At 45.3% G+C, this 27,397-nt stretch overlaps 1 protein-coding gene across 2 annotated transcripts; it reads right to left on the bottom strand.

Annotated features, from left to right (window-relative positions):
* Window positions 1–1,715: 1,715 nt before the first annotated feature.
* KCTD7 (potassium channel tetramerization domain containing 7) lies at window positions 1,716–24,329 on the bottom strand. Of its 2 annotated transcripts, none has more exons than XM_024571334.4 (5): window positions 23,966–24,329; window positions 21,591–21,760; window positions 17,991–18,169; window positions 17,166–17,538; window positions 1,716–1,889 (listed from the first exon to the last, which is right to left on the bottom strand). In XM_024571334.4, exons 1-5 carry the CDS (start codon window positions 24,107–24,109, stop codon window positions 1,880–1,882), a joined length of 876 nt encoding a protein of 291 aa, XP_024427102.1. In that variant the 5' UTR covers window positions 24,110–24,329; the 3' UTR covers window positions 1,716–1,879. The 2 variants fall into 2 exon arrangements, with proteins under 2 accessions (XP_024427102.1, XP_045060328.1); XM_045204393.2 differs by lacking the exon at window positions 1,716–1,889 and adding an exon at window positions 8,272–9,392.
* Window positions 24,330–27,397: the final 3,068 nt, after the last annotated feature.

Genomic DNA, 27,397 nt, shown 5'->3' with positions numbered 1-27,397 from the left:
TGTATCAAATGACCGCAAAAAGAGTCTGGAGCCTTTGGTTAGAAAGACTTACTCACGGGTCTTAGGGTTTGCAAATGGGATACACAATGAGGCAATACCCAAAGTGCTTTGCAGAAGAAAGACAAACTAAGAGTTCTTACAACAAAAAGGTATGTTGAGAAGAATCAGTCCCGCATTCTTAGCATTTGGATTGGTCTGAGATGGAAATCCTAGATGACTGGTGGTCTGGGTAGTGGATGTCAGGTAGTCGGGATACATGAACATTCTTTCCTTAGTCCAGGAGGCAATCAGAGAGTTATCTAAAGGTTTAATATATGTCCAGGCATTAACTGGGAAGCTCAAAAGTTTAAGTTCCCAGGCTAGTCATGATGCCAGGGGGCACCCAGGGAAGCCAAGGTGTAACGGAGTGCACCAGGCCTCTCCCCAAAGAGGGGATTTGTAACGGGGTCTGGAACTTGGGATGTCCAAGAATATAGAATATCCCCACCCCCACAAGTCTGGCTGGGGGATGGGACACATGGAGCAGGGCCATTGAGAGTTATTTTGCATATCAATAATTACAGGCCAGCTTTACACCTGGTATGCAAAAATGGTTATTTTGTATATCAGTAATAGCAGACTGGTCTTCCAGCCTGAATAGAGCCAGAAGGTATGTGTAACTTTGACCCATGACATAACTGAGAGGCAGCTCCCCCTGGTTACAGCGCCTGTGTGAGAGCTTGTGAGAGCTTGGAGATGGTTTGCTCCATGCCACAGGGCCACGCCTGCCCAGACTTACTTTGGCAGCCCAGAAAGACTGAAAAATGGGAGTGTGCTAGCAGGTGTAGCCAGTTGTGGGAGGAGTCAGAAATGAGGTTACAGAGGAGGTACCAGGCTGGGATTTAAACCCAGGCGCAGCAGCTATGCTGGATCTTAACCACATGGTTTTGGGCACACACAGGATGCCCCCTTGACCATGTGGCTTAGGAAGCAGGAAAAGGAAGAGGTAGCAGCTATGCAGAGATCTCTCTTAGCAGTTTGAAAGAATGCAGGAGAGACAATGCAGGACAATGAAAGGACAATGGGAGACTATGCCGGAAGAAAAGGGGTGAAAGGACTCTTGCAGTGGTGCCATGTGGTTTTGGATGAAGAACTGGAGATCGTGGCAACACAGCTGATGGTGCTGGGGATGGCAGGACACCTGCCAGCTGAGCACAGATTACCGGGAGGAACCTGGAGTCTAGCTGAGCTACAGACTTCTATTTCTTTTTCCTGAGACAGGATAGCCTTGACTGGCCTGGTTGGATAAAGGGGGAAGGCAGGACTGTGTGTGTCTGGGGGGGGGGGGTTGTTTTAAAGGAACTTTGGGGTTTTTAACAGTGACACTCTGCCATTACTCTAAACCTGTATAACTTTTGAATAAATAGTTCCTTTCCTTTTCACCAAACTCTAGCATTGAGAGCCATAATTCCTAACACATGGTAGCAGGCAAAGAACCCACAGTGACAGAGAGACCTCAGGGGTGGGGGCTTATTTCAATAACTACCTGCCCCCCCCCCCCCCCCCCCCCCCCCCGCCATGGGTTCCTTTCTGTAACAAAGGGAGGCCTCCACTGACCCAGGTCCTTGTCATGGAACAAAGGAATTCAAGAACATGGGAATGACAGATTTATCAAATCACATTAAATTTATTAAAGCCATAGTACTCACTTGAGAAGTAAGAGCAGGCAACCTTGGAGAGTGACACATGCTGGGTGATGGGGTATGGGTGGAAGGTTTTTATTAAACATGGTTGAGAGAAGATAAGGCGGTTCTCTGCATCTGACGCTGGAGGGGTGACTGCCTATGCCCCTCATCCTTGTCCCTTCTCTGCAGATATCAGTTTGGGGGGGTCCTCTCAATTACAGGAAACTGAGGAGGAGAAAGCAGGGGAACAAGTGGTCAGTGAAGTTCGTGTCTGTGATTTTCTAGCTAAGATGGAGAAGGGGAGGGGTAGAGCTTGAGCCCCTTCTTACCTGTTCTAACTTTACTGCCTCAGTTAAAACAAGAACAGAATCATTTACTTATGCCTCAACCTACTTGATTTTAGTAATTTAGCAGCTTGATTGTAGTGACTCCATTTTATTTCTTCCCTCCATTTCTCACCTGGATGCTATATATGCCATAAAGTGCAGTCACAATAGGAAAAAGAAAGAAGAAATGAAGGAAGGAAGGAGAGAGAAGAAAAGAAAGAAGGGAAGGAAGGGAGAAAGGACTTTGTCTTGGAGATAGTCCTGGGTTGGAGTCCCAGCTTTACTAAATGCTGGGATTCTGGTGCTTTGACATCTGGGGTCTTGCTGACTCTGGAGAGACTGCCCCACCCCCCACCTCTGGCATTACCAATTCGTAGTAATAGTAAACAACTTGCCAGCCAGCATGCTTTCAAATGCAAACCAAGGAACCTAGAGCTCACACCCACAGCCAGTCCTTTCTTGGGTGCTCATACCCCACGACACGGTGTCACCCCAGGAGCAGGTACCAGAGGACTGGGACAGCCCCTCTGCCCCAGAGCTTTCCAAAATTATTCTGAGTAGCCAATCCTAAACCTGTCTGTCCTGCCTCACCCCTTCCTTCCATGGAAACCACAATAAAGGCTCTCACCCACCCATGCGCCCACTTTGGACCAACCCTGATCGTTATTTGCAAATGGAGATTGACCAGTTCCTCAAATTTTTCCCAAACACAAGGGTAGCAGAACATACCACCCCAAAATATGCCTCTTTGGCATGAGTTTCAGATGCTCTGAAAACAAACTAGAAGTTATCCTTTTATAAGAGAAATACATACTTATAAAGGAAATCTCCATTTATAAAGGTGTCTCTGTAACCAGAAGAGAAGGATGGCTCTGAATCACAGGAGACTCTTATCAAAGTGATGATAAAAGAGGGTAGATAGCTAGTGTTTGGGTTTTGTCCTTTTGAAATTTCTGCATATGTTCTTTATAACTATCTGGTGATGAGCCTTGACCAGAGGAAAAAGAGGACCAAAAACCTTAAGACCAACGATAAAGTCTTTGAGAAGACATGCAAGGAGCTGGGGAGTAAGAACACCTTTCCTCTCTAGCACCAAAAAGCCACCGCCGCTGGGTGAACAAGAACAAACAAGAAGGGGCTGTGCATTTGGGTTTCTCAGGAAGCTCAAAAGCTGAAGAAACAAGAAAAGTGGCTTAAAAGCCACAGCAGCCTGGGAACAAGGCCAGACAAGTGCAGAGCGCCCTTCCAAAGCTGGGGCACAGGGAATCAAGGAAAACCAGTAAGTCATGTTAAAGTTAAAAAAAATAAAAGCAAAAGGAAAACTAAAAAAGGAGTAATATGGAAGCTAAGAGAGAGAGTAAACCAAGGGGTTGGTTAAAAGCAATTCCATAGAAAGGTTAGATATGATGAATCTACCCACAAAAATGAAAACATTAATAGAAGTGGTGAAAGTAGGCATCCTTGTCTTGTTCCTGGTCTTAGAGAAAAAACTTTGTCTTTAACCATTGAGTATGATGTTAGCTGTGGGTTTTTCATATATAAACTTTATTATGTTGAGGAAGTTCTCTGCTATTCCTAGTTTATGGGGTATTTTCATCATGAAAGGGTATGAAATTTTTTAAAACTTATTTCACTTTTTTATTGTTGTAAAATATACATAATGTAAGATTTACCTGCAGAAGAATGAAGTTTGTCCCTTGTCTAACACTATATACAAAAATAAAATAGATCAAAGACCTAAATGTGAGTGATAAAATTTAGAAGAAAACACAAGAAATTATTTGGCAATAATTACATAGATATGACAGCAAAGGCACAGGTAATAAAAGAAAAAACAAACATGTTGGACTTAAACAAGATTAAAAACTTGTGCCTCAAAGGCCACAATCAACAGAGTAAAAAGGCAACTCACAGAATAGAATGAAGAATTTGCAAATCACTTATCTGCTATGGGATGGTTTTCCAGAATATATAGAGAACTCCTAATACTACAGCAAATGCAGGTTCCATAAGATGTCTTTCCATTTTTTAATTTCTTTTAAGAAATGTTTGGTAGTTTTCAGTGTACAAATCGCTCATTTTAATTCCTAAGTATTTTCTTCTTTTTGATGCTATTGTAAATGGAATTGTTTTTTAATTTCCTTTTCAGATTGTTCATTGTTAGTGTATAGAAACGCAACTGATTTTTGTGTGTTGCCTTGTACCTTGCTATTTTCCTGCATTTATTAGTTCTAACAGTTTATTTTGAGTGTGTAGAATCCTAAGGGTTTTCTACACAGAAGATTATATTATCTTTGAACACAGATAATTTTATTCCTAATTTGGATGCCTTTTTTTTCTTGCCTAGTTGCTCTGGCTAGGACCTCCAGTACTATGTTAAATAGAATTGGCAAAAATGGGCAACCTTTCCTTGTTCCTGATTTTAGTGGAAAAGCTTTGAGTCTTTAATCACCAAGAATAATGTTAGCTATGGGTTTTTCATATGTGTCTTTCTTATGAGGTAGTTTCCCTCTGTTCCTAGTTTTTTGAGAACTATAGTCAAGCTGCTAAATTACTAAAATCAAGTAGGTTGAGGCATGAGGAAATGATTCTATTCTTGTTCTAACTGAGGCAGGAAAGTTAGAACAGGGAACAAAAGCCTCAAGCTTTACCCTTCCTCTTCTCCGTCAGTCTAGGTAAAGATTTGTCAATTTTACTGACCTTTTGTTTATTTTTTTTTAAGATTTTTATTTATTTATTTTTAGAGAGAGGGGAAGGGAGAGAGAGAGAGGGAAAGAAACGTCAATGTGTGGTTGCCTCTCATGTGCCCCCTACTGGAGACCTGGCCTGCACGTGCCCTGACTAGGAATCCAGCCGGCAACCCTTTCATTCACAGGCTGGCACTCAGTCCACTGAGCCACACTAGCCAGGGCTGTCAATTTTGCTGACCTTTTAAAGAACCAAGTTTTAGTTCTGATGATTTTCTATATTTTCTTGTTTTCCTATTCTCATTTCCTTTATCTCCTCTCTAATCTTTATGCTCTACCTTCTGCTAGCTTTGGTTCAGTTTTCTCTTCTAATTCCTTTAAGATGTATAGTGAGGTTATTGATTTGAGATTTTTTTAATTTGAGATCTTTTTTAATGCACTGCTTTCACTGCGTTCCATAGGTTTTGTATATTGTTTTTATTTTCATATGTCTCAAAGTATTTTCTAATTTCCTGTGTGATTTCTTCTTTGACCATTGGTTGTTTAACAGCATATTTTTTAATCTCCACATTTTTGTGAATTTTTCTTCTGTATCTGACTTCTAGTTTCACTCAATTGTGATTAGAATAGATTTTGATTTCAGTTTTTCAAAGTTTAAGGCTTGTTTTGTGGCCTAACAGTTGTTGCACCCTGGCCAGTGTTCTCTGTGCACTTGAGGCGAATGTACAATGCATTATTGTTGGATGAAGCATTCTATGTGTGTTTGTTAGGTCTAATTGGATTACAGGGTTGCTTGAGTACTCTCTTTCCTTATTAATCTTGTCTCTGGTGGTTCTAATTTTAATTGAAAGTAGGATAGTAAAGTCTCTGACTGTTATCATAGAACTATCCACTTCTCCCTTAATTCTCTCCCTTTTGTTTTTTGTATATATGTACACACACACACACACACACACACACTGCTCTGTTGTATGTGTATATATACTTGTAATATCATCTTTGGATTCAGTTCTTTTCAGTATTCAATGTCCTTCTTGTCTCATAACCATTTTATGTAAAATCTAATACTACAGCCACCTCAGCTGTCCTTTGAGGTTTGCGTGGATTTTTTTCTCCCTCTTACTTTTAACTCCTATGTATCTTTGTATCTAAAGTGAATCTCATATAGACAGCCTGTAGATGGAACTTTTTAGAAAATACACTCTGCCGATATCTGGCTTTTAATTGGAAGTAATTTGTAATAAAATTAATGATTCCTTATTTCTGCCATTTTGCTACTTGTTTTCTATGTGCCTTATATGTTTTTGTTCCTCAATTCACCCATTACTGAATTTTTTGGTATTTAGTTGTATTTCTATAGTCTACCATTTTAATTATCTTCTTTCATTTTTCTGTATATTTAGTGGTTACCTTGGTTTGTCTGATGTTTTCTCATGATTAGATTCAGGTTATTCATTTTTGACCAAAACAAAAAATCACAAATACTGTTGTGTCCTTCTCAGGGCAAGACAGGAAGCACCCATGACGTTGGTGCATCCCATTTGGCTAATGTTGACTCTGGTTACATGATTAAGTTTGAGTCTTTCAGGTGTCTCCACTTTAAAGTTACTGTTTTTTACCTTTGTAATTAATTGGTGATTTGTACAGGAATAGTTTGAGACTCTGTAAATATCCTGTTTTTCTTTAAAATTTTATCAGGTAGCTTTAAAATCTATTGATGATTCTTACCTAAATCAGTCATAAGGGTTGCTGGACAATGGATATTTTCTAACCCTGTCTTTCTGTCTGTACTTCTTAGCTGACATTTTACTGTAATTAAGAATTTTCTTCTCTACCTCTTTTTATAATTACTTGTGTCAAAATGAATTCATGTATTCTTATTTTATTCAGTGGGTTATAATACATTAGTATAGTTTCAAATTGTAATGTGTGCCTAAGACAGGAATTTTAACTTTATATAATATTGAGTCATTATTCCTAGCAGCAACTGATTGGATGACGTCCATTCACATTATGGCAGGTAGTCTGCTTCACTCAAAGGCCACTGATTTGAATGTAAATCTCATGTAAAAATACTGTCACACAAACATCCAGAATAGTGTTTGACCAAGTATCTGAGCACCGTGGCCCAACCAAGTTGAAACATAAAATTATCCATCACAGACCCGACTGGTGTGGCTCTGTGGATTGGGCATCATCCTGCAAACGTAAAGGTCACTGGTTTGATTCTCAGTCGGGGTACAAGTCTGGGTTGTGAGCCAAGTGCCCGGGTGGGAGGGTGTGAGAGGCACCTGATCTATGTTTCTCTCAAACATCGATGTTTCTCTCCCTTTCTTTCTCCCTCCCTTCCCCTCTCTCTAAAAATAAATAAATAAAACCTTCAAAAAAAAATTAACCATCACAACTATATCCATTACCAACTTGACACCCATATGCGTCTCTGTAAATCATACTTAATCTCCACATTTAATCTCTTTATCTGGTGGGGTGACCCAAACTTTCGTTCATGAAGGGTGTGTAGTTACCCTGCCCGAATTGGGTTGTCATTTTCCACTGACTTTAATCACAGGGCATGGTAACACTACGGTGCCCTAGGTCTCCTGTCCATGTACTGGAAAACCATTTGACCTTGAATGAGCACCTTTTTTCCAGGCACTGTTCTAAGCATTGGGATAAAGTTGTAAACAGAGATAAAATCTCTGCCCTCGGGGAGCTTTTTTTTTTTTAAACCCTCACCTGAGGATATGTTTGATTTGAGAAAGAGGAAGAAAGAGAAACATTAATTGCCTCCTGTATGTGCCCCAACTGAGGATTGAACCTGCAACCTAGGTATGTGCTCTGACCAGGAATTGAACCTGCAACCTTCTGGTGTACAGGAAGGGAAGATGCTCCAAGTAACTGAGCCACCTGGCCAGGGCTCAGGGAGCTTATTTGAAAGGAAACAGACATAAGCAAAAAATAATTACTATTGGTGCCACTGAGTATGTAACATGTAAATTTGTGAATGATTTCAAAATACATCCTGAAGGTGGATTCAAGTACTTGGTGATAGATTACAAGTAGTAGGTGAGGTAAGGAGGGGAGTCAAAGATGACAGGTTTTCCTTGACTGGGTGGATGGATGGTGGTGACATTTCTTGAAACAGAGAAGATGAAATGAGGGAGATATTTGGGTTGGGGAGGGGAAGTAAGGAATTCCATTTGGATGTGTGAAGTTGGAGGTGGCTAACATACTAAGCAGCAGTGCTGAGCAGGTCATTAGATGTATAATTGGAGGCTGAGGAAAGAAGGCTGGGCAGGAGTATAACTTGGGAGTCATCAGCATATAGATGATGTACTGGTTATTGTCTCTTAGCTCTACTTCATCATCTCTGCAAAAATTTGGTTGGGACCTTTGAAAATGTTTCCTTTGCCAATTAACATAATATTAAACCTTTGCTAGCAGAGACCACTGGTGAAAGATTGCAAGAGGGAAGATGTTTTCCTTTTTTGTTCAGCTGTGCTTGCTCACAGCTTCTCCAGCACCCAGCTCCTGCAGTGCATGCTTGTCAGCAGCACAAAGAGGCCAACAGAATTTTTTGGTATTTAGTTGTATTTCCCCAGCTCTCCCCCTGGGATTTGTAGTGGAGTGCCTCTGGCAAGATAGCTCCCATGAACAGGTTCCCCCCGCACCCTCCAGAGTAGTTTTCCAGCAAGTTCAACAGCACAGCACCCCCCTTGACTTTTCTGCCATTCAGTGAGCCATGGTCATGCCCTCTCCAAAGAAGTCTGAATGTCAGCTCAGGGTTTTCTTTCCTGGATCTTCTCTCTCAGCCCAAGGGTAGTGTCTGCTTCTTATATGTGCTACTCCTATATTCATAGTTATCGCTACTCTTTATTAGCCAATTCATCTTTACTCTAGTACCATTATAATTGTTCTTTATATTAAAGATATAAATTGTTCAAATTAGTGTGCTGTTTTTTTCCTCCTGATACAAATAACTCTAAATACAATACAGGCAAGATCACCAAGGAGACACAATAGATTGATATCTCGGATGTAAAGTACCAAGAAGTATCTATGTTATTTTCCATTTTGAACGGGTAAGGAGTAAAGGCACATGTGAGATGAAAATAAGGTGGATCAGGAGCACGTGAGTACAGTTTGCTGTTCTGGCACACCATTCAGCCACTGTAAGAGGGTACAGTTACTTTTTGTATCCACTTTGGGAAGCTCTGGGTTTTGGCTGGCTTCTGCTGCAGGTGGGTCCTACCTGCAGTTTGCAGTGGCTTCTCTCAGTCAGCTACAACCCAAGCAAGAATTCCTCTCCTTGACTTCTTGGGCTCTTGCATGTGTAATGAAGCTTCTTCTGAAGTCAAAATGTTTGAAACACATAGCCAGCCCTCTGTGTGGACGGAGCTTCCAGTTTTACCTTGACTGCCCCAGGCTGTTGTGAACAGACATCCCTGAAGGGGTTCTTCCAGATGTTGCCTCTAGTCCTTAATCTGTTGATACTGCAACTCTTAGATCCACAAGCGTTGTTGGCCAGTACCAGCATCAAGGAGATGTATTGTAGAAACAAGGGACAGACATTGCCTGTGCTTGTGCCTCCTTGTGACACTACCAAGGTGTCGAAGGTGTCATGGCGGTTTAAGACCAGGGCAGGAGAAAAGATGTGCAGGATTTTCAGCTATTGGAATGCTGGGTCCTTAGCGAGGGATCGGGGAACCCACCTCCTAAAACGACAGAATGGTCAAGTGAGGAAGCCGAGGGTCATGAACCAGTACTGCCTATTAGCCCCAGAAACTTGGAAAGCCTTACACCTAAGTGACACTCTTGTGTCATACCTCTGTTGGACTTATCTGGGAATTCTACATCCGACCTTAATCCACAAATTCAGTTAATCCTTGGGTGCTGCTCCCATAAAGGGATCAGGATAGTCATCCCAGCTGGGAAGGCCTGACGAGGGTCGAGGGTCGGAACGAGAGGGTAAGTCCCACCCCACGGTATCCTCTGGGCCAAAGGCCCAGCTAAGGGGAGTGGTGGAATATTCCTGCAGGTGACTACAGAGGGGACTCTTCAGTGTTCTGTCTCTCTGGACCAGTAGGTTTCCAAATAGAGCTGCACTTTGAAGAATAATGTTAAGCAGTTGGGTGGAACATTCCCTGAATACGCCTGGAAGCAGATGCATTCTGCCATGATATGGGAGTGCTAAGTGAATAATGCCACCCTCATTTCAGCTAATAGTGATGTGGTCAGCCACCAGGGAAGTTCGTGTTTTTGTTAGGTAAACTTGGTTTTCAGGTAAAGTATTTCAGTTCCCCCCTCCTGGGGTAGAGGAGGGTGAAGCTAACTTGTCTGCTCAGTGGGGTCCTGTGGGTGTCCTCTGCTGCACCTGTGGAGGCGGATACAGAGCTTAGACAGGGGCTAAAAATGCTCTCCGACACCTAGCAGGCCAGATGAGAAAGCTGAAATGGAAGGCCAGGGATCCCAGTGCAAAAAGCACTTACTCACCTGAGAATAAGAGGCACAGTATCTCTGCCACAGCTGGCTGCCAGATGCTAATGATACATGGCCGTAAGTGGCCAACTGGCTACGACATACCAAAGACAGGGCAGTCAGGAGCAGAGGGAGGAGGTGGAACTGACAACGTGCGAGGAGGGAAAGTAAGCACCCACGACATGTGCACACGGAGTGGGCCCTGGGCAGACAGTAAGCCAAGGTGCAGCTGGCGATCGGATGTAATGCTGAGAAACACACTGATAAAGGCATGTGTACAGGCTGACACATACTTAGGCCCACTCATGACACCAGCCCACTCCCTTTACAAAAATAACAAAGGTATAAGATTTGACCCAACTTGTAAGTTTCTCCTAAGGGACATCAAGCTCTAAGTTTTGTGGTATGTTGGGGTTTTATTTCTTGATTTTAGTAATAACTGAAAGCAGTATGGGCACGTTTACTGCAAAGATCTGCTGAAGCCAGGTCACCTGGTGAGACCCATGACACTCGAAGACATCAGGGTTCGTGATACATGAACTTCTCTGGAAGTCACAGCTCGAAGGGTGTAAATCAGGCTGCTACTGAGATCCCAGAAGGCTAGAAAATGTGCACCATGACCTGTGGCCCCCCTTGGGAAGTGCTTCTGGATGGCTCGAGATGGTTCAACCCAAAGTCTTCCTTGCAGCTGTGTTGGAATTCTTCCTGGTGCACAACAGTCCTCTTTCTGTCAGGTGGTTGGGGGGCTGAAACCGCTGATCACGTCAAGTGTGTGAGGGAGAAGTGCTTAGCGGTCCAAAAATGGAACTGCCCTGTGCCTGAGGCTGCATTTACTGCAATTTTGTGTAGAGGGTGAGGGGACATTTTGGAGGGAGAGGTAAAAGTTTGATAATAGCCCTGTCAGTTTTTCCTTGTATTTAGATTTTAGAAGATAGTCCTCTAAAGGGAAAGATGAAATACCTAATGTTCGCAGCTAATAAGATCACTGTAGAAATGACTAGAGAAATGACTAGGGGGGGGAAGCACATAATTATTCTTGCTCAGAATAAGTGATACCTTCTTTGGCATCCTATTCATACATGTACTTCACTTAGCATTTATGTTAGACATAAAGTTCAGTAAAATAAAGAAAGACAAATACCATAGCATTTCACTTATGTGGAATCTAAAAAACTAAATGAACAAAACAGAAACAAACTCATAGATAGAGAGAACAAATGGTTGCCAGATGGGAGAGGTTGGGGTGGAGGGGCGGCTGAAAAAGTGGAAGGGATTAAGAAGTACCTACTGTCAGTTACCACATAGTCACGGGGATGTAAAATGCAGCTCAGGAAGTATGGTCAGTGACATCATAACTACGCATGGTGTCAGGCGGGTGCAAGACTTCCTGTGGGTTGCTCCATAAGGTATATAAATGTCTCACCGCTATGTTGTACACCTGAAACTAATGTAATATTGAATGGCAACTATAATTCCAGAATTTTCTTAAAAAAGCATAAGCTCTGACTTTAAAAAAGAAAAAGTTTAAAATCACGTTTAAAAAATAGAGAAAGCTAAAGTACATGACGGGAGAAATGAAATGGTAAGGAGTCAGAGGACAGCAAATTAAAGGTAAGGAAAAGCCAAAGGAACAGGCAGGCTGTAAGTTAAACAGAGCAAAATGAGAAAGTGCCTAAAGCCGGCTAAAAGGTCATCATCATCATCAAAATGATGACAAAGGACACACAGGCGGAGCGCAGACCTGGAGTCCACGGGCACCTGATATCCCCTGAGCTAAACTAGAGTCTCCCATTCAGTGATTCTATCAACCTACCAGGGGTCCCTGAAGAAGGGCCATGACCCTGGGTTTATCTCCCAAGGTCAAGCTGCACAGCACATGTGTGTGATTAGTCCTGTAGGCTGCACGAGTCGGATTCCCTTGGGCTGTCTGAGATTATCCTACCACGTGGTGTCCAGCCAGGGAGTCTCCACCCTACTGCTAAGTCATCCTTCTCTATTGGGGACCCCATCTATCTCAATGCTCCAGGCTACTTAAGACCACACACCCAAGGAAATATTTCTAGTATTCCTTCTAGAGTATTTGCTTTGCAAACCTTTATAGGTTAGGCAGGGTGAAACCCTGAGCCTCAGAGGTGGGACAGTGAGCTACTAGGCGGAAGGGAGGGCTCTGCTGGCGAACACCCATGAGGATTTCAGAAAAGGGCTCTGGGTTTGCATCCCAGCTCTGCCACTTACTGCTTATATGCCCTCAGGGAAATTATACCTCTACAAGCTTCAGTTCCCAATTTGTAAGATATTATTAGTGTATTATTACTATGTGAGTGTTGTACAGTAATTAGGTCAGGGAATACATTTGGCACAGATACTACAGTGTTTTTGTTTAAAAGCTAGAATAACCAGAGACTTAAGGGAAACAGTGGGAGGGTGGCACAGCTGCCCAGCCCTTCAGAGATCACCTTTCTGGGTTAATCCATGAAGTGACTCCAAGGGGCATCCTGATGAGGACACTCATGAGCTAGGAGGGTGTCAAAACTCTGCTTTCAGAGGAAGGGCAACTGATACCCATTTTCCTCAAGGAAGGGTCTTAACCACTGAGGCTCATGTACACTTAGAGCCGCTCATCTCCCCGCGGAAAAACATGGTGATCCAACAGGACGGATCTCTGTCAGAGCTACTGACACAGTTGTGAACTGTAGAAGTGACTGTGCAGGTGTGCCATCGTCTTCCCCCGGAGCCCTCTCAACAGAAGAGAGCACAGCTGTTTGCCTAGGCACACTCCTCCCTGGAATGCAGTCAGGGCTGGAGCCACCACAGAAGGAGCTCCATGGGCCCATCCCCTTTAACTTCAAGTCAGGGCGGAAGTTCCTCTGCTAATCTCAGGGGAGAGCCTGTTTTGTGAAGTGTGGCACCCCTAAACACACCACACTTTAAGGACAAATGAAGACATATTTCCTAGCAAAGTGGGGGGCTGAGGAGGGATGAGAGTAAGTCTCCAAAAAAGAAAGGCACAGCACCCAGTTTCTCATTGATGACTTTAATGCCACAGGAGGGCCCGGCGGCTCCATGAACCAAAGTGCTCACAGACAGTTGTGGAAGAACACGGGAGCGTTCACTGTGTACAGAAACCCAGCGCCATACAGAAGACAATGCATTTGGGGACCTCCCACACTCCAGAGGCAACTACTGCCTGTAGTAACAGGCAGCTTACACCCAATCTTTGTTCCCACCTCCTCCAGCCCCCTGTCAACCCCCTTCCCCCATTAACATGTATACATATAAGTTTCTTCCAGAATTCCAAAAAGTGCTTCTCCCACCCCAGTTCCCAGTACTCCGCCTCTGATGAGTAAAGCCTCTCTCTTTTACGGATCGTGAGGCAGGGACCACCTTCCTGAAAGAGCTGCAGCAAAATGGTACCCAAGAAAGATTAACCACTTATATCAGAATTAGAAAGCAGGTATGCAGGAGGATGATAAATGAAATTCTAACTGGAATCAAAATGCTCAGTGTGGATAGTTTTTGTTCTGTTGTGTATCAACCTCTTCAGGATCCAGCTGAGACCAAGATCACACACTGAGGCGCTCCCCACCCACTTTGTGGCTCGCAAATGTCAATTTCCTAGTCCTCCAATGAGCTACCCAGAACAGGAACATTGTTAACACCTGACTAGCTTGAGGCACAAGACTCAGACAGCTCCCAGAACATCCTAAACTCCAGGAAGAAAGAATGGAAGCTTCTCAGAGCACAGCTGCCTGCTTTCCAAACAATGGGCACTGCACAGCCTGGTGAACCAACAAGAGGTAAAGTAACGATGGTGTCGATTCCTCTCTTCTCTTTAGAGCGTTACCCACAGAATCCTCTACTGGTGTGATAGAATGTCTTTCATGTGGTTTTGCTTCCACCTTTTTTGTTGCTATTAGTCCTATCCCCTAAAACTTTCACCTCCCCAGCCAGTGAGCATGGAACCTGGGAGCAAAGGTGCCCAAAGTCAAAGGGGAAGCTCCGGAGGCAGGCGCTCTGACCCATCGATAACCACTGGGCTGTCTCACGGCACGATGAATCTAGTCCCTTGTCAGGATGAGGGAGAAGCAGTCAAGTTTTGGAACCTTCCTTCCCAATCCAACCCTTCTAATGCTCTGGACTGGCCATTCAGAGTTAGAAAGGGATCTGACCAGGAGAAGCCACTTCCTCAGAGACAACCTGCATTTGGAGGGCACTGCCACAGCCCACCACATCCAAAAGCACTTTGAAGACTGACCCCGGCTTCTTACAAGAGAAGGGCCAAACCGGGCCACTGAATTCTTTTACTCCATTTAGAAGGGGCTTCAAGCTGAATGCCAGTGTCCCTGCTCTTCCTGGTCCACTGGCCGAGAACCTCATTTCCCCACAAATGGCACAGAGCACACTACCTTGAGGACATCACAGGGGACAGAGAAACAGGGGTGTCTCTAGCAAGAAGACAGGGACAGCATCCCTGAAGCCCCAAGAAAGTCTTCCAGAGCCTGTGTTTTGAGCAAACCTGCATTTCCTCAAATACCAGCCACTCCCGGTCCTACGTGTATGGGCTCTAAAAAACCAAGCACTGTGACGTGCTGTGCCGGGGGTGGGAGAAGGCGCGGCGTCAAGGCCGGATTACTGGAAGCAATGCGCTTAATTATGTGCTCTCTACTCACACTCACTTTCTCCTGAACAGCTCGCCTCTGTCAGCTTGCCTTTGAGTGTCTGTCAAAAAATGAACTTGTAGTAGGCAGTAACACCAATCAGAACAACTTAAATGAAAGACTTTACTGTTAGAACAAGGCAAGAGCCACGCTCTTGGGCTAAGCTGAAGCAGGGACATCAGCTCAGGAAAATTAACAATCCACTGTGGATGAGAACAGTAGAGAGAACACATACCTCAGAACTAGCACAACTAACTGTACTTTCCTCTTAGATCTCAGTCTGTATCTCTGCACCCCGCATACAAGAATACAATATAAGAGTGTAAAAACATACCCTGGAATCTCCGTTCCCACAGAAGGGCCAGGAGGTCATTGCTCCAGGAAGGAATTCAGCCAAAGTCCCAGGGCTTGGCCTTCTCTTCCTCAGAAGGATGCAGCCATTTTCAGTTGCCTCTTCCCTACCTCACCAACCTGTTCCTGTAAGGCTGAGACCAGTGAGGCTGTCCTTGCCAGCTTTACACACCTGAAAAAAATCTGCTTATGCGAACAGCTGGAAACGGTCAAGTACGACATGAGTACTGCAGGGAGAAGCTCCTGCAGCACACGAATGTTACATTCCCATTACTGGTGCTGCACAGTCTTCCTTTAGGAGATGCCTGTCCACACCCTGACTAGCTGCCCCGGGCTGCAGACAGAGCAAGAAGAAAATGCAGTGGGAGCAGACCCTTGCAGACCTTTCTCTCTCTGAAATGTGGGCAGTAAAACATAATGGAGGTTTGCTGCTGTCTTCCTACAGCTCCTGGGGTAGCTGTGCCTCTCACCCAGCCCTTTCTTTACTTCTTCAGAACAGACTCTGTCCTAGAAGCAGAATGTCAGTGGGATAAAGCAAGGTTTAAGAAGGGGAGGGGAGGAAAGGGGGGTATAAGGGGATTAAATGGTAATGGAAACAAATACAATAAAGATTAAATTTTTTTAAAAAGAGCCCTGGCTGGTGTGGCTCAGTGGATTGAGTGCCGGCCTGCAAACCAAAACGTCACTGGTTCGCTTCCCAGCCAGGGCACATGCTGGGTTGTCAGCCAGGTCCCCAGTAGGGGGCACATAAGAGGCAACTACACACTGATGTCTCTCTCCTTTTCTTTCTCCCTTCCTTCCTCTCTCTCTAAAAATAAATAAAATCTTTTTTTAAAAAAAAAGAGGGGATGGTTCCACTCTGCTGTATAGCTGAAACTAATACAAAATAATATAGAATGTAAAGTGTAATTGAAAAAAAAAAATAGTCATAGGGATGTAAAGTACAGCATAGGGCATATAGTCAAAAAATATTGCAATAACTATGGTGTTATATGGGTACTTTGTAAGGTAGGTAAAGTCTAACTACTATGCTATATATCTGAAATTGATTTCATATTGTATGTCAACTGTAATTGAAAAATAAAAAGAAATATTTTTTTAAAAAGAGGGGGTCCCCATCAAGGAGGTTCACCACAAACTGGATCCTGACAGATGGAATGGCAGCCGAGGGGATATTCTGAGCCTCCAGGGAGAGGATGACAGATGCAGATATCTGTTACCTTGTGCCTCTGAAAGTTACAAGCCGGCCCTCTGAGAAGATAACCCTTCAAGCAAGGAAGGTTGGTGGAACATAGGAGAAGCCAAGGCCCAAAGCTGGGCTGTAAACATTGTGCTTTTCTAAGGCTAACCTGGTATATGTTTTGGCAATTATAGTTATATCTCCAAAAAGAGGTGAAGAATATGTGTCATGAGAAAAAGAGTCTTTCATATCTTAAAACAAAGCATGGGACTATTCTTGGGGAAGAGGGAGAGGAGACACTCCTTCCTCAGCCAGGAACTGTGGAGTGGCTACTTGGATAAATCCCCCATCATGTTCTATGTTTAAACCCATACACTGAGCACAAGGGAGGAACAAGGAAGGAATGCCTGAACAGGGTTCAGGAAGTGATTATACCTAAATTATTTTGGTAATGTGGTTCTAAAAAGGGCAGACACCCTCTTGCAAGGTCAAGAGAGTGACAAAACCTCTCTGCACTTCCCAGCCAAGCCCTAGCTAGCCAGACCCCACTGGCCTCAGGAAAAGACTGCCGTGCCTGGAGGAAAGGCCAGGTGAGTGCAGGTACCAAGTCCCCATGGTCCACAACCCTGAGCCTGACCCCAAGGAACAGCAGGGGAGACTCCCGCTGCACCACCGTCCACTGGAGCTGTGCCTCCGGACTCAGTCTTCCCCTCGGTTGGCTCTGAGCAATCAGTAGCCCTTCTAGGGATCGGACTCACAGAGCCACTAAGGGGAATGGACACCTTCCCTGAAGAGACTCTATTCCCTACCCGACTACTCACCACCATGTGATCTTGAACTCATAGATGGGGCGCTTGCAGTAGTAGTGGTTGATGAGGTGTTTGTCACACACCCCAATGCACTGGTGGTCCACGATGAGGCCCTGGGCTGAGAGGTCTGTGACCAGGCAGTGCAGCAGGTCATAAACATCAGCCACAGCCTCCCAGGGCCCGAAAGACACATCTACTTCACAGTGGTGCTCAAACAGCTGCCCATCACTCTCACTCCGCTCAAAGCGCAGAGAGTTGAGAAGTGGACACTCGTAGGGGGTGATGGGCATCTCCTCCTTGAAGACACACACCTTGAGCTTGGCAAAGCGGGCCTTTCGCTGTACTGCGCGCAGCCGGGCAATCTCCACAATCCGCTCCAAATGGTCTATGGGGATGAACACAGCGGCCATCACTGTGATGGGGGTTGGCAGGTGGGGAGTGGGGCAAGGCATTGGGAGGGCACAGAGAGGCCAAGGGACAGCAGGACCCAAGAGGGAAGAGACAGATTCCTGGGGGAAGGGACTCTGGGTCTATGCAGGATAAAGACTTAAACAGGGATCACGGTTCTCCACCACACAAGGAAACCAAGAGGATGGATGAGGACTGTCTGTTTGAAATGTGATTTGACGACCATCACAGGCAAGGCGAGCCCTCCTGAACCTGTATCTTCCCTGTGTGACCAAAAGGGAAGGGCAGAAAGGGAGTGGGATTCTCTCCGCTCTTAAGTAATACACATGAACCCTGGACTCACTTGTCCTGGTGGAGAGCTAGGCACTGACAGATGCCTCGCAACCCTCCTTCCCCTACCCTCACTGTCCTGGGTGGCTGACCCCTCACCTTTGTAATAGGGCATGAGCCCCAGAAAGGCTTGGCGCACTTTCTCCCCCTTCAGTGGCTGCATGTTCTCCAGCTGCTCCAACAGGGGCCCGATGGCGTAGTATTGGGCCTCTTTGTACACAGCCCGCACACGTTCGCGGGGCGGCAGGTCCCCTGAGCGCAGGAAATTCAGCACATCTCTGAGCAGGAAGAAAAGGGTGTTGGTGAGAAAGAGCTAATGGAACTGGGCAGTGCCTCATAGTGGTTAGAGCACAGAACCTGGAACCAGAGCGCCAGCTGGGTAGCCTCGGGTAAGTAAACTTAACCTTTCTGTGCCTGGATTTTCTCATCTGTAAAATGGGGGAAAACAAGAAAACTATTCCATAATGTTAGCAGGATTAAATGAATTAGTACATAAAAAGTGCTTAGAAAATACCTGGCACAGAGTAAGTCCTCAATAAATGTCAACAGTTCTTTTTAGCCCTATCATTATTATAATTACAATGATTACTAGGTATATTCTGTATCATTATTAGGTATATATAGGAATAATGGAAAGACATTACTAGCTTCTTAATATACAAAATGGGGGCAAAAGTAGGTTTACAGTTTTGAGTATATAAAACACAGTTTATTCTTGTGTTATTATTTATTATTGTATTATTTTCTGTATGAACAACTGTAAACCTACTTTTGCCCCACCCTGAATATATTTTAATTGAGGTGAATAATATGCAATAAATGGATGAATATACCCACACAACCACCACCTAGCTCAGGATACAGAACATTTCCATCTCCTTCAAGTTTCCTCCTGCCTTTTCCCGGTCACTTCTTCAGAGGCCACTACTCTACTGATTCATTTTCCCTCCTTTTTTTTTAATCGATTTGAGAGAGAACACCAGTTTGTTGCTGCACTTACTTATGCATTCATTGGCTGATTCTTGTATGTGCTCTGACCGGAGATTGAACCCACAGCCTTGGCGTATCGGGATGATTCTCTAACCAACTGAGCTACCAGCCAGGGCTGTTTTGTCTCTTCTTGAAATTCGTATAAGTAGAATCACACAGTATGTTCTCTTTTGTGTCTGGCTTCTTTCCCTCGACCTACTATTTTTGGTATTTGTGTTGTGTGTAGTAGTAGTTTGCTGCTTTGTATTGCTAAGCAGCATACCACTGTATGGACATATGTACTATAACTTATTTACCCATTCTCCTGTTGATGGACATTTGGACAATTTGGGGCTCTTGGGAGTAAAGCTGTGATAAATATTTCTATGTAAGACTTGCTGTGAACACATGCACTGATTTCTCCTAGGTAAATAGCAGAATTGTTCGGTCGTAGTGCATGTTTAACAAAGTGATTGTAGTGTTTTACATTCCCACTAGCAATGTCGAAGAGTTCCATATCTTCTACAAATCCGTGCCATTACTATTCTTCTGGAGCTATATAGAGATCAAATGCCTGAACCTAACATCTGAACAAATTGGTTCCAGGAGTGAATAAAATCACATTCTGCATTTTCTTTTCAAAAGATTCAGTTCTTGCCCTGGCTGCTGTGGCTCAGTGGATTGAGTGCCAGCCTGGGAACCAAAGGGTCATCAGTTCAATTCCCAGACAGGGCACATGCCTGGGTTGTGGACAAGGTCCCCAGTAGAGGGCGCTCAAGAGGCATCCACACATTGATGTTTCCTTCTCTTCCTCCCTCCCCTTCTTTCTAAAATAAATAAATAAAATCTTTAAAAAATAAAATAAAATAAAATAAAAAATTCAGTTCTTTCAATTCTCTATTCAGGTTCTTTAGTGCTAAGAATAATCAGATCCATCAGTGGAAGGTGTGGGAAGGGTGTTTCTGTAAGGATACGTGAGTAAACACTAAGATTAAGCTGTTACCTCTATAGTTAGTCTACAACCATAATGCAAAACCAGCTAACACTCACTGATTATTAATCTGTGTCAGCTAATATTTATGTGTTATCCCACTGAATCCTTTCAATAATAGGGGTAAGAGCTCTTATGTCCATTTTATAAATGAGAGAAACGTGGGGCTCAAAGAGGTTAAGGAACATCCTTGCTCAAGGAACCACAGTTAGCCTGCGCGTAGACACAGTCCAGACTGAAGTCCAAAGAGCTCTTCATTGACCACAATAGGAAACCGCCCCAAGTGGAGGCCCAAGCTGCCTCCATGGTGGATGCTGGGACCAGCAGAGAAATTTACTCCACCAAATGCCCTAAATTCCTATTTTACTTTATCTGAGTCCTTCACCAACTTCATCTGCTGATGATGAATCATAGGCCACTGGAGCCCAGCCGTCTGAGGAAAACGCCACAATATCCTGCTTTCTGCCCCACACCCTCGCCTGGCTCAGCCACTCTCCAACTACAGCCACCTGAGCAAGGGCACATCAGCTCAAAGCCAAACCCTATTCCCCTCCCCACAATCCCTTCCAAAATTGGTCCTCTAGGATCTTAAGCAAAGCTTGGTAAGTTCTGAAAAACATACCCTCAGGGCAAGGCCCAGCCAGAAGTGTTGTGGAAGCTGCCAGCTGGGGCCAGCACTTTCCTCCCCCAAACAGCCTGCAAACAAAAACCTTTTTATAGCTCTGCAGGGAGATGTGACACTTTGTTTTCTCAGCACTGGAAGCAGCTGACAACCCAATGGGGAAACTCAGATGATTCTAAGCAAATTATTTGACCTGAGGCTCCTTCTGTGGATAAAAATGACCCTTCTCCCTATGCAGAAAATCTTACTTGGAGGCCACCACAGAGGTGTAGTGATTAGAGAGTCTCTGCTTCCCTGGTCATTTTGTTCAAGGTCAAGGACCATATTCGTTCTCTAGTCGTCTCCAAAGTTAGACTGAAGGGGAAAAGAGCTTCAGCCTATACTCTGGAAGAACCTGGCCAGAGGTCACACCACAGCTCTTTATTTCACCCACGTGACAGGCCTGCAAGGCAGCTACAATTATTTCTCATTCCACAAAGAAAAATAAAAAGTCTACATTGTGTATGGGTATGGGGGAGTCCTTTCTTGGGAAAGGCTATCTATTTTTTGAGATTCTGTCTTTCCATGTTTTAGTGTTAAAATGACAGTAAGAATTGAAGGTTGTTTGGGTTTTTTTAAGACTTTTCTTAAAAAACATTAAAGGATGGCAACCCCAGGCTGGCCTTTCCCCCACCTTTTTTGTTTCTTTGTTTTAAACTGTTGAAAGAGGTCTGGGAACCTCTGCCACACACCACGCCTCCTCCCTAATGACACAGCTGAGCCCAGAATCTGACCTGAGGGTACTCTCTCAGAAGTTGTTTTGGAACTCCCCCACCTATGGTGGGATCACACCTACTCCTTTCCACAAAGACAGGTAACTTTATTCTTAAATGACATAGGAGAGAAGCAGTTTCATCACACCCAGCCAGTAGGTATTACCCGGGATTTCTCCAGCTGTCCTTGTCTCCTCTGAAAAAGAAACTAAACATTTTGATCCAATTTAACAGGCACATTTATTAAATTCGGTCTGTATGTTATCTCCTCTCCAGGCACTATGGAAGATACTACAGCCCCATACCCAAGCTCAGGCCACTCACTTGTTAGGACTACAAAGCTGATCGTAGAGGGAGAAACATACCCAAAGTGTGTGCCATCCCGATCGATGAAGTATCGGCCCTCGGCGTCGGTGGGGATGAAATGACGCCCGCTGAACATGGCCGCCAGCATGGTGTCTTCATAGCGCCGCAGGGTGGACAGGCGTGTGGTGAAGTGAGCTCCTCCGATGTTAAGGGGAACAACCTCAGGAAACTGGAAAAAAACAGCTGCATGTTCAGTCAGAGAAGAAAAATAAGACCCGGGCTGCTCCGTCTGCAGTCTTCTTGGGTCTGATTGAAGACTCACCATTCACTCAGTCACCCAAAACCAAAACCCAGGAGTCTTTCTGAACACTCTTCTCTCTTCTCCCTTTCCCTACACTCACCAGTTGCCACGTCCTGTCCATCCCCCACCCTGATAGCTCCTAAATCAGGTCTTTCCACCCCAAATCCTACTATCTCTGCTCTATAGCTCAAAGCCTCATTCACTTGTCCTCCTTTCACTTCCTGAATTTACCATTTTTTGTGCCCTTGCTCATGCTGTCTTCTCTGTACAAAATGCTCTCACCACTCTCCCTTTGTCCATCTAGCAAACGCAAGCGCCCTATCCGGTGGTGCACACTGTTCGCTGCACAAGGGTGCTGGATGAGAGGGATCTGCTAGCCCAGATGTGTGCCCTTTTTCTAATTCACACCAAGGCACCGTATAGGTTAGCAGCATCCATTCATTCTAAGAGCTTCTATTCAAGTTCCACTACTCTGAGCATTTCTGCTCTGTTGTCCCTTGCCAGCTCCCAAGACAGAGTTAACCAAACACTCCCTCCACTGTGCCTTCACTATGCCTAACACAATACATTGGTGGCTATTTTCTTCTGTCAGCCCAGCCTCCTAGACCCCAAGCTTCCTGAGGACAGGGACAACATCTTGTTCACCAACCATGAGGTCACCCACAGGAGGGCTCGTGGGTGTTTGTTAAATATTCCTTCTTACTCTGGAGTTACATTAATCCCCAGTCCGGCTAAGGTTCTGGAGGCAAGGGCAGGGTGAAGAACAGAGAATGAAGGAAGAGATTTGCCCTGAGAAGCTCTAGGTTCTCCCTAAAATGCTCGGGACCTTTTCTGTTCTTTTTATTTTACTTTTTTGACATCTTTTACTCCTTGTGATTTTGAAAGAAACAAGGCCTCTTCTCTCTAATTTTCCAACTCTTCTCCTCCAGGTCAAATAAAAATTTACCCCAGTGCATACTTTTCAACATTGTGACATCTCGGTGGCTCCAGTGAGAGTCTATGTATGTTCATCTACTAAGTCCTTTTTGCCAACTTTCAAATTCTTTGTGAATAAAGTAGGGTCAATATACATTAAATAAAAGTTACCCAGGACCTTGTGCAGTGCCTGACTCAAATATGCATTGAATGAATGAATGAAATAGATAGGTATTTACAGTTCCATGCATACATGTACTGTTACTCCTCTGCACCCTTAGGACAGGAAATGCCTTCTGCTTATTCTATAGCTCCTCTAAAACTAGTCTATGTGCATACCAAGGACTCAAATATTGTTTGGGGATAATACTCTACATTTCATTTAAACCTTTCCCAAGGATACTTCATACCCATACCAATCCAAGCATTTGCACCATATTGAGTTTTGCTCATTTTCCCAAATGTTCCATGATATTAAAAGTATGAACTTCCAACCCCCCCAGATAACACCATCTGCTTCCCCAAAGCCTCACCCAGCCCTGCCCCGCCCCTTTGGGGCTCTGTCCATTCTCCCCTCTCTACACATCACATGTTCCCCTATCTGGCACTACCTTAGCTCCTCCTTCCTAGTCTATCTTCACTGCCCTAGAGCACCCCACCTTACCTCCTCTTACCCCTTCTCTTAAGGGTCATTTCAGGTGTTAATATGATACTGTCATACACATTAAGACCAGTGGAAGCCACCATGCACCGCAGCGTGGCAGCTGGTGAGGGAAAACCAGGGAGTTGTCGGGTGAGTGTGGACACATCTACCAGCTGGCCTGCTTCTTACCTGTACACAGCCCCTTACTCCACTCTCAGAGCAGCTGGAGATTGGGTTTGGGTAACCACCAAGGCCTCTTGGATTTTCTAGAAGGCACTATCATGTCTTGGGGCTCCAAGTTATCCTTTCCACGAAGTAAATCAACCTTATAAGCAGTGAGTACTGGAAGGAGGGGGTTTCGGGCCAGGTGACTTCTGGGGCAGGGAAGAGACACCTGGTGCATTTTACGGTGGGGAGGGGGCTGGGGAGCAGGGGAGCAGAGCTCCTCTGGCGCGGCCCTCAGCCAGACCCTTGATCTCCAAACCCAGCGGTGCTTACATCCCAAGGTCAGCTCCGCCCAGCACTTACTTTTCCCTTTGCACCCCTTCCCACGCCCCCCGCCTCCATCCAGGTACCTCTTGGGGCAGCAGGGGCAGCGTGTGCCCCGCCTGCGTGGCCGTCGGGGTGGCCGGCTCCAAAAAGTCGTCTTCGGCGTCGGAGCTGGACATGGCACCGTCCGGACGACGGCTGTCTGGCTCCCGCCCCGTGACTACCACCATCCCTCTGGCTCTGGGCAGTGGGCGCGGCTTCAGGCAGGCGGGCAACAGACCCGGCGGCACTAGCGCGGAGCACCGCCTGGCATGACGCGGGCGGCCGACGGGAGTGGGGGGTCGGGTGAGGGGGGTTGAGAGAGTAGCTCCGTGCTGAAAGCCGCCCCGCCCTCAGCGGACTAGACAGGATAGCCCGGCCACCGCTCGCACCGCCGGCCAGGGCCTGACACGGCCGCCTCCCGCTACTGGCCGAGCCCCCGCTTGCCCCGCCCCTGATTGGCAGGAAGCTCGCCCAGTCCTAAAGCAGGCAATGCGGTCAGCCTGCGCCTGAGTGGTCACTGGAGCCGGCCTGGTTTGCTTGCCTTGCTCTGATTGGACCTCTGACCAGCGGGCACTCCCTCTCCTCTCCTAACACTGGTACCCCAAGCTGTGGGGGTGCAGGGGAGGGGGTACCTTGTCTAAGTGGGGCCTCCTGGTTAGCAGTGAGGGTGACCCCTGCTGTAACCTAGGGACCTTATTTTCTTTAATCTGCTCTTTTATTTTGATTTTTTTCTTTTGACTCAGACTGGTCTCTCTTAGCCCCGGACTCACCTACCTCCTTCTTGCTTGATCATTAGGCCTCAGGACAATGAGGTTCTGGTCAGCATCCTATAGTCTTAGGAACAAAGCCTTTGTTCTGTTGACCGCAGAGACAAAGTTTCCCAATCTAGAGGTAATATCTAGGCCTCAGTTGTGTTTCAGCTCCACAACACCCCACCAACCCAACCCTTGCAAACCAGATGAAGCAATGCCATGGCTGACCTCAAGACCAGGTGTGCAATTGTCCTAGCTGCTGACTAATCCCTAGAGACCATGACCCTAACTTACATCCCTTAGTCACCATGATTAATGATCCCCCCCCCCCCCCCCCCCCCGCCCTGTATACCCCCATCCCCTAGAAGCCATAGGGGAAGCCAGGTGTTTAAGCGTTAGCTACCTGTGACTCTGGGCATGGTGCCATCTCCTTAATAAATACCTGTTTTCTTGGCTTCAAACTCCTGTTCATTTCTTATTGGGCTTTGGTGCACACAGGCAAACAAGCCCCTTCGGGTAACTTCAATAACTTGAGAGATGGGAGGGCTCAAGACCTAATGGTTGGTCTGTCTCCAGGGCAGTGGGTCCTATGCCTCCTCAGGCCTGGAAGGCCAGGGAAATCAGGGTGGAGGTGGGTGGGTCACTTCAACAGAGGTGATGGGGAGGACAGCTGAGGTCATTGAGTTTGTAGGAAAGGAAGGACAGCACCGGGACATAGGCTGCCCCTCCTTAAGCCACAAGGGCAAAACCTGGGTTTCCTGTTTTTCTGGATTGCAAGAATCCAAAAAAGAAACCTCAAAATAGGGGCAATTGAATTCAATTAAGAATGACAGTGAGTCTCCATGGGCTCCCTCCGTGCCAGCTCTCACTGGGCACCTGGACACACAGGAGATGGTGGCGGGTCCTGCACAAAGAAGCTCAAGCTGATGAGGAGGAGTCCATCTGAACCCACATGTCTGTCTGCAGCCCAGGACACTGTGTCCACTGGTACAGCTGGGTCAGTTCAGCAACTCTCCTGGGGCTCAAGGTTTTAGCTCTCTCAAACCATTTTTACACCCAGTCTCTCATCTGATGCTCACACTGTTGTGACAGGAAAGGAAAATGAGGCCCAGAGGATTAGATCAGCATTTGGGAGGCCAGTAATGAGCCAGAGGCACAGCACTTCCTCTGTTGGACCAATCACCCTCCAGCTGTGGGTGCCTCCTTGGTTAGTGTTTTCTCCAATGTTAGTTGCATCAAAATTACAGGAGGGGACCTTGTTAAAATGCAGATTCCCAGCCCCACTTTCAGGGAATCTGATTTGGTAGGTCTGAGACATAGCCCTTGAATGTGCATTCCTAACAAACTCATAGGTAACTCGGAACCTGCGGGTCGTTGAACCACACTCTGAGTAGCACCACCTCAGCCTCCAGACGGCTTCTCTCTATTACTGCTTGATCCAGCCTTTTTCAAAAATATCTATAACAACAACAAATCTATAACAAAATTTCCTTTCCATCCTATTACAGTTATGATATTTCAGCTATGACAGAAACCTCAACCAAAAGTGGCTTAAATAATAAAAGAATTTTATTATCTTACATAAAAAGTCTGAGTAGATCCTTGTTTGGTTCGTTAAGTAACTTAACAAGGAGTTACCTGGACCAGCTTCCTTCGATTTATTCACTCTGCCAGATGGCCTCTCCTGCCCTAGGAATCCATACGAGAAAACCACAGAACTACGGGTTATCAGGGAGATGTTTATTCCAACACCTTAAAGCAAGGCTGTGTACAGAAAATGAGAAGGGAGCCCAGAGGCCCTGGAGATAGGAAAATCCATGTGTAAATAGTTTTAGGTTGCTGAATGTGTTGGAGTTTTCATCTTCCATTTCTGCTGAGAATTTCCTTCAGGAATATAGTTTCCCAGTTGGTTGTGTTTACACAGTGGGGAGAAATCCAAGGTCAGCAGCCTGGAATGAGGACTTGGTGAGTGAGTAGGAAGGGGCTGGAGCAGGCTTTCTGGGAAAGCAGGGCAGTTTGCTGGCAGCTGCTATGGCCACCCCCCAGTGGAATGACTTCCAGGCCAGTTCACATGAGGCCTGCAGGGAACGGTCAGTGAGCCTTTGAGGGAGGGATTGTCCATGTACACGTGGCAGCTGCTCTCAGAACACAGGCAGTTTTAGCCCGGGGATTACTTTTCTATGAGTCAACTGAACAAATAGTTCTATAGGCATCAAGCCCTGAGATTCATAAACTGGATTCTATTTTCAATGCCTTCCCAAAGAAAAGAACTTTTGAATGCTGACAAATCTCCAAAGTACTGATTCAGCTAGTGAATTTTCTCTCCTGATTCTAGTTAACTGAATAAATAATTTAACAAAAATAAAGGAAATGAAAGCAGGAACAAAAGTATGCACCTTCTTTTCCACATTACCTTCTTTACATTTTAATTCTTATTTAAGTATTTTAGACATGCGAAAACAATTGTAGATTCATTAAGTTAAAATCAATTTACTCAGAAACTGGGGAGAATTCCAGTCAAGGTGGCCGAGTAAGTAAATGCTGTGCTCGCCTCCTCCCACAACCACATCGAATTACATCTAAACTATAGAACAACCATCATTAAGAACCACCTGAAAACTAGCTGAACAAAAATCCTATAAATAAGGGCACACAGAGGAAGCCATGTGAAGACTGGTAGGAGGGGCAGAGATGGTGAAGGAGCTGATCCCACACCCACATGTG

Source organism: Desmodus rotundus, chromosome 1 (genome assembly GCF_022682495.2).
Source record: "Desmodus rotundus isolate HL8 chromosome 1, HLdesRot8A.1, whole genome shotgun sequence".
Classification (NCBI taxonomy): domain Eukaryota; kingdom Metazoa; phylum Chordata; class Mammalia; order Chiroptera; family Phyllostomidae; genus Desmodus; species Desmodus rotundus.
This window is presented reverse-complemented; position numbering and strand designations above follow the sequence as displayed.

Coding starts and splice junctions, on each gene's coding strand:
- KCTD7 (XM_045204393.2), bottom strand. CDS start 24,109: ATGGTGGTAGTCACGGGGCGGGAGCCAGACAGCCGTCGTCCGGACGGT. Junction 21,761..23,965: donor TGCCCCTGCTGCCCCAAGAG/GTACCTGGATGG, acceptor GTTTTTTTCCAG/TTTCCTGAGGTTGTTCCCCT. Junction 9,393..17,165: donor GAGTTCAAGATCACATGGTG/GTGAGTAGTCGG, acceptor CTGTCGTTTTAG/GAGGTGGGTTCCCCGATCCC.